Genomic DNA, 12,269 nt, shown 5'->3' with positions numbered 1-12,269 from the left:
AGGCAGGGGAACAAAATAATTAAGGTATTTTTCTGCTTAGGAAAGCGTGGGACCTGCTAAACACRCTTTGTTTTTCCCCTTCAGCCAGAGCAGGGAACAGACAAGCTGGGCCAGGGAAGAGAGGTGGTAAAGGCAARGCTTCATCCCAGCTCAGGTAAGAGGAGAACACAGCTCTGCAGCTTTAGGWACACACAAACCACACTGCTTTGAGGGTCACGCTTTATTCCAAGGTCTGCTCAGCAGCCCTGGCACAGGGACAATGCCAGGACACAAGTTAACAAAATAAATTACATTAGAAATTACCACAGCGTAGTGTTTGCTGGGGAAGAACCAGCACCTGGATTAAAATCCTGCCTATTTGAGTAATGGGATATCCTAATCCCATAGCAGAGTAACTCCTGGGAAAAAACTGCCTTGTTTGATGGGTGTGAAGTGTTTCACACGTAGAGTTACAGAGAGGTGATCCCTGAAGTCATTCACAGAACTAGCAAAGCTCATTAAAGAAACCCCAGCCTGCCAAGTGTTTCTCCATGAAGGAAGAAGTKTTTGGTTGATCCATGAAGAGAAATCTCTTCTTGGGAAGCAGCTCCTTGCCCCCAGATGTGCTGCAGGGCCTAGCCTTCCTGGAAGCACAACAGCCACAAAGGAATTTGTATCTGGAACTTGGATTTTTAAACCTGGASAAGGTGGAAGATGATAAGCACTGCATCTTCTCAAGATTTCCACAGCTTGGGCAAATTAAAAACAAATCCAGCATTAAAAATCAGTGGAGATCACTTCTTCTCTCCCACAACTTGTCTCAGCARGAATTAGCCACTGAGTTAAAAAGCTGAAGTGCAGGTCCCCATCTCCCAGCACAGCAGTGTGATTCAAAAACAGTAAATCAAGATTCAGAATCTCCCCACCTTGGTTATCAAACCTCCTTACAACCACATCTGACCATAAACTCAGAGAGCAGAGGCACTTGTGSCACAAGTGGGCACACAATTAAAAGATCCAGTGCTGTTCTAGCCAARGAGCCTTGGCCAAAAGAGCTGGGATTTACCAGAGATCTTCCTCTGGTGCACTGGTTTTTGCTTTCTTTACAGCCAGGGCCACCTCTGTATCCCTCCCTACCTTCTCCTCCAGGTTCCCTTCCTTCTCCAGGTTCCCTGCCATCTCCTCTGGCCTCCCTGTCTTTTCTTCCACCTTCCCTGCCTTCTCCTCCACCTTCCCTGCCTTCTCCTCCACCTTCCCTGCCTTCTCCTCTGGCCTCCCTGCCTTCTCCTCCAGGTTCCCTGCCTTCTCTGGCTTCCCTTCTGTCTCCTCCAGGTTCCCTTTTGTCTCCTTCAGGTTCCCTTTCATGTCCTCCAGCTGCTCTAGCACTTCATACCATTTCTCTGAGAGYCTGTTGGTGCCCTTTGGCTCTTCAGGTGCCTTTGTCACCTCCTCTGAYGGTAGAGCCGTTTCCTTGGGGAATTTTCTATCAGTCCTCACATCTTTCTTCGTGTGCTTTCTGCTGTCCTGTGCCACCTTGGCTATGGCCCTGAAGGGCCCCACAATCCAGTTCAGAGGGGTGTTGTGAGTGATGTACTCAAAGAGGACATCGAGGGACCTCCGGGCTTCTGCCACGCGGTCCCAACTCCTGGCCAGAGTGGTTCCTGAGAGGTCCTGGAAGGACACAGCCGTGGAAAAAGAGCCGTGGAGCTTGTGGATGTGCCGAGTGGCCCGAGCCACAGCTTGCTGGATGTTGCTGGGGAGGCCGTGGATGCTGAGTTTGAGGTTCTCGTAGACGGGCTGGAGCTGCTGGGTGATGATGCGCAGCATGGYCAGAGTGCGCGATTCCACCTGCCGGGAGAGACACAGCTCAGTTACGGGCTCAGGGCWGGGCTCAGCCACGTGGGGCCAGTCAGACACCCCTTCTGGGCTACCTCGGGCTGCCTGGCCGTTCTGACTTGGTTTCCTTTGGGTTGGGTCAGGCTCCAGTCCACCCACAGCTGATGGAGYTTCTCCTGCCCCTCCAGCAGCTTCTGACCAACCTCCTGTTTCACAGCTTCAATCTGATGGGGAAAAACGAGAGGAAARGTTGTATTTCAAGCACACATGGGAGTGCTTCCCTGCCCAGGGAAGGATCCAAGGTGAGATGGAGCTGGTGTGGGATGGAGGGAAAGCTTCCAGCTGGATAGCAGGGAAGGCTACAGACAAGAAGAAGAAAGGCAAAAGCACGTTGGTACCAGTTTTATTGCCAGCTGCAGYCGTGAGAGGGTGTCCTGGGTGCGGTGCCTGATGCTCTGCAGCTTGGCCAGCGAGTGCTGGTAGGCTCTGTGCCTGACCCTGCCCGACARCGAGCCCAGGCGCACAAAATAACTCCGCTGCTGCTTCTGCTCCTCCACGGAGGCCACGCCAAACCCCTGCGCCGTGGCGGCCAGTTTACCTGGAGAAAACAAGAACAGAGCTCCAGTGCCCGCTGGGAGGGGTGGAAGAGGTGGTATCACCCGTTGGAAAACATGAAGGATGAAGCTTGCTGTGGGAGCRGGAGGTTTGTGGTTGTTTAGGTGTTAAAGGCAGGTTGATGCCTGCTGAATTTTCAGATGAGCAGACTCGATGGAGAGGTTGAAGCATGAACCCATGGGTTTTATTTACCTTGAGGCTGATGGGCGGGGAGCAGCACTGTGTCCCGTACTCCCACACCACGTGGCAATTTGGTGTTGACAGCCAAACTCGGTGACAAATTCAGAGCTACCTGTGTGCTTCAAAAGCTGGGTCTTGCTGTGTCAGGTGCTCTCTACTCACGTGGGAAAGCATCTACAGGCGCCAGGTACGTATTTCCTTACCTAGCTCCTCCTCGGTCATYGGCAGGTAATGATCCACCAGATCCTCTGACATTCCCAGGACAGATTCCACACCTCCAGCCACTGCCTGGCTCACTGCCTTGGCTTTGCTGATGCTGTTGGTCACTACTGAGTTGGTCATCTCCACACCATCCTGGAGAGCCTCCCTGCCCTGCTCCAGGGCTGTGCTGATCTTGCTGCTGATGGTGCCGTAGGCAGCATCCAGAGCTGTGCTGACCGTAGAGGTGACCACGGATTTGGTCTTTTCAACACTGTCCTGAACAGCCCCTTTGGTCAGGTCCACTGCTTCGGTCACCTTGGTGGCCACCAGCTCCTTGGCTCCCTGGGCWGCTCCCACAGCTGCAGTGATGGTGGAGGCCACAGCAGACTTGGTCCTGTCAACGCTGTCCTCCACCATGTGCTTGGTGACATCCACRGCCTCTGTCACCTTGCTGGTCACCAGCTCCTTGGCACCCTGGGCAGCCTCCACGGCGTTGACAATCGTGGAAGCCACAGCAGATTTGGTGAGGTCAACACTGTCCTCTACGATGTGTTTACTGAGGTCCACTGCCTTGGTCACCTTGTCGGTCACCAGCTCTTTGGCCCCTTGAGCGGCCTCCACAGCGCTGACAATCGTGGAGGCCACTGCAGACTTGGTCAGGTCAACACTGTCCTCCACCATGTGCTTGGTGACATCCACAGCTTTGGTGACCTTGTCCACAGCATCTGTCACCTTGGTGGCCACCAGCTCCTTGGCWCCCTGGGCAGCYCCCACAGCYGCAGTGATGGTGGAAGTCACAGCAGACTTGGTCCTGTCCACACTGTCCTCCACCAGGTGCTTGCTGAGGTCCACAGCYTCTGTCACCTTGSTGGTCACCAGCTCCTTGGCCCCTTGAGCGGCCTCCACRGCGTTGACAATYGTGGAGGCCACAGCAGACTTGGTCCTGTCMACGCTGTCCTCCACCATGTGCTTGGTGACATCCACGGCCTCTGTCACCTTGTTGGTCACCAGCTCCTTGGCWCCCTGGGCAGCCTCCACAGCACTGCTGACAGTGGAGGTGACCACAGACCTGGTCAGTTTGACACTGTCCCCAACAACATTTTTAGTGAGGTCCACAGCTTCCGTGACTTTATCAGCCATCGCYTCCCTGGCCTCGCAGGCAGCGTCCATAGCAGAGGTCACCTTGGTGGTCACCAGCTGCTTGGTGTCTGAGATGACCTACAGCAGGGAGGGGCAGAGAAAGAGATTTTTTTTTTTTTTCAAAAATATGTTTTCCCTTTCTGAAAAAGCTTTTCACAGTCTGTGGGAGGTGAGCACACCTGTGTGGATGTGGATGTGTTCATTCCCACATGCCAAGGACGCCTCTCCAGCTCTCCTCAGCTGGCCCTGCCTCCTCCAGCCCACACCACAGCCCTGCTGCTGGGCTTTATTGCCTTCCCCATGTCCTTCTCTGCCCATAAACTCCATCAAGCCATGGCTTCCCCACAAAAAGCCTTTCCTTACTTTATCTGCTGGCTGCTGCAGGAAGGGCAGGGTCTCCTCCAGCTGATCCAGACCTTTACAGGCATATTCATTCACAAGGGCAACTGGAAGAGACAACAGGAACCAGTTTATTCTTCCATTTGGGGATGGATTTTTGACCCTACAATGCTCAGTTCAGGAWACACTCATGAAAACAAGCCCCAAAAATATAAATCACCACTCTGGGATGGGATGTGTGTGGGTGTCTTGTTAAAAAATGAACAAACCCTAAAATTTGGCAGGTTCAAATCTCCATTTTGCCTTCCCAACTTTCTAACTGCAGGCTTTAATCCAATTGCAGTGTAGAATCTGCCCTTGGTGGGTAGGGCAAGGGTTTAAAATTGTTGGGATGAGCCAGACCGAGCTCTATCCCAGACTGACACTGCTGCTGYCATTGGGGAGGTCAGAACTCAGAGACAGCAGTGAGTTATGTCTTAGTAACTTAAATCAACTTCTGTTTCTCCTGGAAGCAGTTTAATTCCTGGGAAGTTYRGTGTCTSGGAGCTGCTGAGTAGTAACTCTGARAAATTAACTTCTGTTTTTYCTGGAAATGGTTTAACTCCCAGAAAGTTCARTGTYTGGGATCTGCTGAGTAGTAACTCAGAAAAATTAACTTCTGTTTTTTTTCTGGAAACAGTTGAATTCCCAGAAAGTTCAATGTTTGGGATCTGCTGAGTAGTAACTTAGAGAAATCAACTTCTGTTTCTCCTGGAAATGGTTTAACTCCCAGAAAGTTCWRTGTYTGGGATCTGCTGGGTGGGAAACTCAGCACTGGAGAAGAAGGTGCTGTGGGATCTGGGATCACCCTACAAGCACAGAAACCTCCCCTCCCCACCCATCCCCGTGTCCCAARGGTCCCTCCAGCCCTGCACTTACTCTGGGGCTCGAGTTGGCTCAACAAGGGCTGAGCTCCTCCGACCACGCTGCCCACAGCCACAGCAGCCACGGTCTCAGCCACACTGCACACCCCACTGAGACAGGGGTGGCACTCCTTGGTCTGGTTGTAGGCAGAGGAGACCAKGTTGAAGGCAGAATTGAGCAAGGGCAGGTTGGTGACTCGATTGACAGCGCTCTAAACCCAAGAGAAACGGTGACATTAAAGCCTGGCCTAAAGCTGGGGGTGATCACAGCCGTGTGTCTGCTCAGAAAAATTCAGAAAATCCATCTCCTCATCCTTCTGAAGCTCAGGAGTTGAGGAGACTCATCCACAGGGGCCTCCACCAAGTGAACAAGCCAGGGTTAAAAAATTGGAGCTCTGGGCTGGTGAATTCTGAGTCACACTGGTTTCAGCAGCAAACCAGATGTGGAAGTAGGACCTGTAAGAGCTCATGTTTCAGAATTACTTGCATTGCTTGACCAGCCCTGAAGTTGTCCTTTGAGCCAAACAATTCCTTCTGTACTGAGGAGATTTTGATTTGATCAAAGGATTCATCTCTCTGTCCCTCCCCAGGCTGGTTTTGGGGTGCTGGCAGAGCTTTATCAGCAAATCAGGGGTGATTTAACAGCTCTGAGCTGCTCCTGGCACCTACCACTGTCTGCTGCTCCTCAGCCTTCAGCAGGTCTGGGGTTGGGGTYTTTCCTGAGGCCATTCTGAGTTCAGCTGCAGCTGGAAGGGAAAACAATATCACAGCATGAGCACAAGAGGATTTGATTTTCTTTTCCAAAGAAATCAAATCCTACCAAAAGAGGGGAAAAGCAGAGGGCAGCAAAGCTGGGATCCATCATTCAGCTGCTCCAGGGGAGTTCAGGTTAGAAATAGGTGAGAGATTTTTATCTGCCTTGTGTTTTGTCTGTGGGGTGGGATGGCTGTGGCTGGACACCACCAAAACCATTCCATCACCCYTTCCTCAGCTGGGCARGGGRGAGAAAATATCCCAATCTAACCAGTTTGGGAAGAACATCAAAATTCATCAAAACTCCAGTTTTCCCTGGAGGATGAGGCAGGATTCCCATGACTACCTGGAGATTTGCCTTCCCATTCTGCTGACCAGCAAGGCAGGAAATCTCACTTCCTGTGAAACCAGGCCTCGGAGACATTCTCATGACATAATGGGATTGAAGAAATATCAAATGTTGCAATAATCTGAATGTGTATTGGCTTCCCCAGCGCTGATCTGGACACTCCAGTATTGGTGATAAATCCAGGATTAGTCCTGAGCCTTAGTCAGGCACAGCAGAGATTTCAGCCCATTTGTTCTTCAGGAGAGATTCTGCTTTTMTCTCCTTTGCCAGTTAATTCCTATTCTTAGTTTTGCTATGACATTTTCCAATGGAAAACCCTCAAAATGCCTCCCAAACTGGATTTCCAAACCATGCAATGCTCCAGGCTCACTGACAGGTTCTTCCCAAAAAAAAAAAACCTTCCATCTGAGTTGTAGCAGAGCCCATTGTCTTGTTTCTTGTGTTTTTTTACTTCATGCAAGGTTTTTATTTTGCTGAGAAACAGGAACAGAGAGAGAGAGAGAGGGAGAAGTGGCGAAACCAACGTTTGTGAGCCCTGAACTGAGCTCTGCCTCTGGCCAGGAACATCTCAGGAGGTGATTTGGCAAAACACCAAATATTGCTGCTKTTAACCACTGAATGAGTCAGAATTCAGTGAGATTCGAGCAGGGCAGGGATGCTGAGTGACAAAAGCTGTCACACAAATTGTCACCTTCAACCTCTCCAGTGAGAAGAGTCCTCCCCAGTTTAACTGCACAGAAAAAAACACCAATGGATCCTCACCACGCTGGGAGAATTTGTAAAAAAACTGCTCCAAACAAAGCAAAGCTTAAAAAATAAAATCCAAGTCCTAAAGTCCAYGGGGTTTGCTGTCAGTGCTGTTCCTCTGGCTCTGCTTTAGGGCAGGAYTGTTATTTCTTTGAAGCCAAGCAGGGCTGACTTAGGGGCAAAGCACAGCTCTTTCAACACCATCACAAACAACCCCTTTGCTTATTTTACTTCTGAAAAAGCAGAAAAAAAGCTCAAACTGTGGAGTTTGACACCACGGTGGCCTTGGTGTCAGGGCCAGCACAGAGACGCTGCAGCAAAAAGGAAGAAGGGGAAGACTCTGGTGGGAAAAATTCAGAAATAACCCCTTGGCTGATGGAAAAAACTGGTGTGAGATTAGAATAAACCTCTGAAGCAAAGGGATCCCGTGTTAACCATGGATGCAGCCATGCCAGGGACAATCCTTCAGCACAGTCATGTCACAACAAGGTTTGCTCTCCGCTGCGTTGAAGAAATCCGTGTGTGTTGCAACGCCACGATTTGCAGCGTGGGCAAATCTCCCCAGCGTGGTTTTATTTTCTTTTCTCGCTGCAAAAGCGCTGAGCAGCCTTGGTGTTGCTTCAAGAGATTTCAGGAAAGCCCAAGGCTTGGCAATTCTGGGTCAGGAGGTTGCAAATCCTTTGGAGAAGGCACAGCCAGGATCGCCGGGAGCGGAATCCCGGCGGGCAGAGGAACAGAAATGACACTGCTTTGTTTTGGTTGTGGTTTGCTGGGTATGAAAGTGATGATCCCATGATTTCACGCCATTGCTCCATCCCAAATATGAGGTCACYGCTGGAGAAAGCTCTTGAAGCAAGGTGGTTTCAGAAGGATGAAACTTCAGCGCTCCTTTGTGGCATCAAGGTCAGGAGATTTTCTCTGAATTCTGATTTTTTTCTGAACTCCTGGACATTGCCAGGCTGGAGTCGGTGAAGGAGCAAAGGTTGGCACCAAACAGAGGACACCAACCCCACCCAGCTGCTCTTTTCCCTGCTTTATCCCAGGGATTCTTCTCCTGTGCCAGGAATTTCTCTGTTGGGATCAGCACACCCTGATTTCTCTCACTCCAGAATCACAGCTCACAGCAGCTGCTGCTTTAACTGCCCATTRTTTGGAAGATTTCCCCGTGGGAAGCAGCTCAGCTCCTCCAGAACAAGCTCTGCTGTGGGTTCCTGCAGGATCTTCACCTTCAGGAGGCTTTTCTCCCTTCCAGAGGGATTTTACCATGGGAGACAGACTGGTTCGGTGGCTTAACCAACAATTCCTTAATGACCATTGAGGAAAACAAAGCTAAATTTAGTGCTTTAGATGTGAGCAGGGAGGGCTAATCAGGGCACAGGAATTCAATTGTGGTTAAAGCACCTATTTACATTCTTTTCGAGATTTGCCACTGATACCCAGGTTCCCAAAAATGCAGAATTGGGTCACGGGATGGCTGTGGGGAATGGCTCTGAGAACAGAATTCCTTTTAGGAGGAAGATCTGAGGACAGGATTAGTTTTAGGAAGAAGATCAAACGATTCCCAGCTCTGACCTTAGGACAGTAGTTTCAGGAGAGCTGGCAGAGGTGCCCATCTCAACTTTCTGGATAAACCAGCAGGACTAGGAAAGCTCAAAGATCAAAGGCACCTCTGAGATGGATGCAGGGCTTCCCTCACACAACTTCCAGCAGAAATCAAACACCACAACCAGTGCCCACCACTGGGTCATTAACTGCTTGGAATAGAGATATTTTAAGAAAGGAAGTTTTAATTGAGACAGTTTCTCAGTATTTACCAATCTTTCCACGAGGACAGAGCTTTTGGTTTCAGCTGTAACCTGCAGAGGAAGCAGCTTAACACATTTCCATCTGGAACTTTTCAGCAGAAGCTGCTTCAGAAATCAAACTCCTTCCCAGCCATGCACAGCTCCAGGTAGCCACGACCACATTTTAAACCTTGTCAGCCTTGAGAAACTCTAATCCAGTTTGGCAAAGCTCCCTCCAGAGCCCTGCAGGGACAGGGTGCTCCTGAGCAAGAGTTCCTTTGGCACTCAGTCCTTGTGGATCACGAGAAACAGCCCCGGGCAGGGCTGGAAACGCTGTCACAGGAAGGGAATGCCAGCCTGGTCACCTGCATGGCCTGTCCCCGAGGTGTCACCAGCATCACCTGCCCCTGGAGCACCCACGGTGTCCCCAAGATTCCACAAACACTGTGGATGTGACCGGGGGGTGTCACCTCCTGTGGACCCCCCAAACCAGGATCCTCAGCAGACAAAGAGCAGAAAAAAAGCTTTTAACCCCCAAAATGTTCAATCCCAGCTCAGGGATCCATGGAGTTACCAAGGAATCATCTCAAAACTMAGAAGGAGCCTTTAGGGACGGATTTGAATCCCACAGTTGGGATYTCATTGTTTGGGYTGGAAAGRACCCTAAAAATCACCTCGTTCCAACCCCTCTCAGCTGTTACCCAAAGCAGACACATCGTGACACCAGAAAACATCACCTTTAACCCCAAAAAGCAAAGACCCCAAGCACACAGAAAAGCAGGGACACAGCACCCAGCTCTGCTCTCCCAGGAGGAACCTGTGAGCCCCAGAGCTGCGGGATGGAGGCGGCTCCATCCCAACCTCTGCCCTTGGGGAAGGGGCTGCAGAGCCCCTGGAGAGCAGGGGACAGCTCTGAGGAATCACCCCAAACCCTCAGATAAATCCCAAACCCCCAATTCCCCCCTCCCAGCCCAGCCCAGCCTTACCTGGCTCCTCCACGCCGGCACTGGTGAAACTGGGAGCACTGGGCGTCGCCCCAGTTAAATACCCGGGAGGGTGATTGGCAGCTGCAGGATTGAATCAGGGCTCTGTGGGTGCTGGCCTGGCCAATGGAGAGCGGGATGGGGTGCAGGTGAGTGGGATGGGGCACAGGTGAGGGGCTGGGGGTGCCCCCGGGCTATGGGGGAGGTGGGAGTTGCTGTTTGTCCCCTCCAGGAGGGACAGAGCTGATGGGGTGTCCAGGGGTGCTTTGGTCTTGGGGTGATGGAATCATGGAATGCCCTGAGTTGGGAGGGACCCACAGAGATCATCAGCCCAACCCTGCAGAGACCCCGATAATCCCACAGGGATCATCACCACAACCCTGACACTGTAGCGACCCCAATAATCCCCCAGAGATCATCACCCCAACCCCGATGCTGCAGAGACCCCAATAATCCCCCAGAGATCATCAGCCCAACCCCAACACTGCAGAGACCCCAATAATCCCCCAGAGATCATCAGCCCAACCCCGACCCTGCAGACACCCCAATAATCCCCCAGAGATCATCAGCCCAACCCCAACCCTGCAGAGACCCCGATAATCCCCCAGGGATCATCAGCCCAACCCCAAACACTGCAGAGACCCCAATAATCCCCCAGGAATCATCAGCCCAATGCTGCAGAGACCCCAATAATCCTCCAGGGATCATCAGCCCAATGCTGCAGAGACCCCAATAATCCCCCAGGGATCATCAGCCCAACCCCAAACCTGCAGAGACCCCAATAATCCCATAAACAATGATTTGTTTTGAACAGCAAACACTGAAAACTCCACTTAACGCTTTTCTTTCCCATTTGTGCCTTTTCATCCTCAGCTTTGCAAAAACCGGTTTAAAAAACATCAATTAAGCTTCCTTTTCTTTCTCATTTATACTTTTTTCATCCTCAGCTGTCCAAAAACCGGTTTGAAAACACCACTTAAGCTTCCTGTTGTCTGTTTGCAAGATCAGCGGGGGAGGAAACTGAGGCACAGGTAAAAATTATCTGAAGTCTTCCAACACTATTAAAGTGATTGAGTCACCTTGTTTTGGGGCCACTGCGTGCAGGAGACCTTGGATTTGCTTCTGTGTTGACATTCAGGCACTGGGGGCAGGGAATTTCTGAAAAATGTGCTGTTCAGCTGACAAAAATGCAAACAATTGTCACTCCTCAGCTGGGAGGTGGGAAGGAATCCCCATCCTGATTTATTTGGGAATGTTGGCTGGAAAAGTTGAGGTGCTGAGCTTTGAAATCTTCCCTGCACGGTGCCCCGTCATGGTGGGGCACAGGGGAGTGTGAGTGGCAGGTGACAAGCAGTAATTATAATTAACCAGGCAGTGTTTAATATCTTGATTTTGATTTTTAGGGTGGGATATCCGTGCTCGGAGCTGCCTGCAGGGTGATGGAGCTGCCTGCAGGGTCAGAACGCCGGATTTGGGGGATTGCACTGTCAGAGCAAAGGTTTGCACAAGCATTTCTGTGACCCTTTGGTGCTGTGTGAAAGGCACGGATTAAAATCTGAGATAAAATCGGCACTGAGGGGTTTGGTGGGCGTGGGAAGGGCGTGGGAGGAAGCGGAGAAACACGTTTGGGGAAGGACAGGGAGCTGAGCTGGCCGGAGCCCTGCAGTGCTGTGTCAGGGCAGGAATTGCAGCCTGGAGCCATGGGGCAGGATCCTTGGGGTGTGAACCCCATCTGCTGGAGCTCTGGGAGCCCCTTTCCCCTTTCCCTGTCCCCTGTCCCTGTCCCCTGTCCCCTTCACCACTGTCCTTCAGCTCCCTCCTGCCTGGGGCCAGCGCCTCTCCATCCTCGAGCTGCCCATTTGTCCCATCCTGCTGGCATTTCTGTTGAGTGTTTAGGGTTTGGAGGGGCAGCCCCCATGCTGGGAGCCTGCTCTGTGCTGTGTCACAGCTCAGCATTGTCCCTTTGGGGCCCGGAGGCCACATGTGACACCAGAGTTCCTCACTGCCAACGTTCATCTGCTGCTGCGGCGGAAATCCTCTCGCTGCTCTCACAGGCCTTTGGCCCCGTGAGCAACCTGGCACCGTGCCATGGCCACCTTTCCTGTGGTCCCCTACCCCGTGGTCACCTTTCCTGTGGTCCCCTACCCCGTGGTCACCTTTCCTGTGGTCTCCTACCCCGTGGTCACCTCCCCTGGGCAGGCACAGGCACGAGAAGCGCTGAGAATGATGATTCAGGGTTGGGGCATGAGGTGCTCGGGTTCTGCTCCTCGTGTTCGTGCCCAGGCTGCTCTGCAGGGCTGAGATTCCAAGCAGGGGACAGCTTTGGGTGTTTGGCATTCATTGCTACACAAAGCTCCCCATTGCTGGTCCCTGCAGGTCTGGAGGGTGCTCTGTTAGCTCAGGRTGTGCTGCAGGTGCCAGCAGGAGCCTCCTGTCTGCTGTGCTTGCTCTGGAGGATTCC

At 51.8% G+C, this 12,269-nt stretch overlaps 1 protein-coding gene across 3 annotated transcripts; it reads right to left on the bottom strand.

Annotated features, from left to right (window-relative positions):
* Positions 1-205: 205 nt before the first annotated feature.
* LOC130585556 (perilipin-4-like) lies at positions 206-9,893 on the bottom strand. 3 transcript variants are annotated; one of them, XM_057386114.1, is made up of 8 exons: positions 9,812-9,893; positions 5,862-5,938; positions 5,209-5,404; positions 4,315-4,397; positions 2,814-4,029; positions 2,214-2,413; positions 1,911-2,039; positions 206-1,827 (listed from the first exon to the last, which is right to left on the bottom strand). In XM_057386114.1, exons 2-8 carry the CDS (start codon positions 5,919-5,921, stop codon positions 1,042-1,044), a joined length of 2,670 nt encoding a protein of 889 aa, XP_057242097.1. In that variant the 5' UTR covers positions 5,922-5,938; positions 9,812-9,893; the 3' UTR covers positions 206-1,041. The 3 variants fall into 3 exon arrangements, with proteins under 3 accessions (XP_057242097.1, XP_057242098.1, XP_057242096.1); XM_057386115.1 differs by lacking the exon at positions 9,812-9,893 and adding an exon at positions 6,986-7,052; XM_057386113.1 differs by lacking the exon at positions 9,812-9,893 and adding an exon at positions 6,292-6,968.
* Positions 9,894-12,269: the final 2,376 nt, after the last annotated feature.

The sequence above is a fragment of the Malurus melanocephalus genome, unplaced genomic scaffold (genome assembly GCF_030028575.1).
Source record: "Malurus melanocephalus ecotype Western Australia unplaced genomic scaffold, MMel_1.1 scaffold_916, whole genome shotgun sequence".
Lineage (NCBI taxonomy): Eukaryota > Metazoa > Chordata > Aves > Passeriformes > Maluridae > Malurus > Malurus melanocephalus.
The sequence above is the reverse complement of the archived record's forward strand: the minus strand, read 5'-3'. Positions and strand labels throughout refer to the sequence as shown.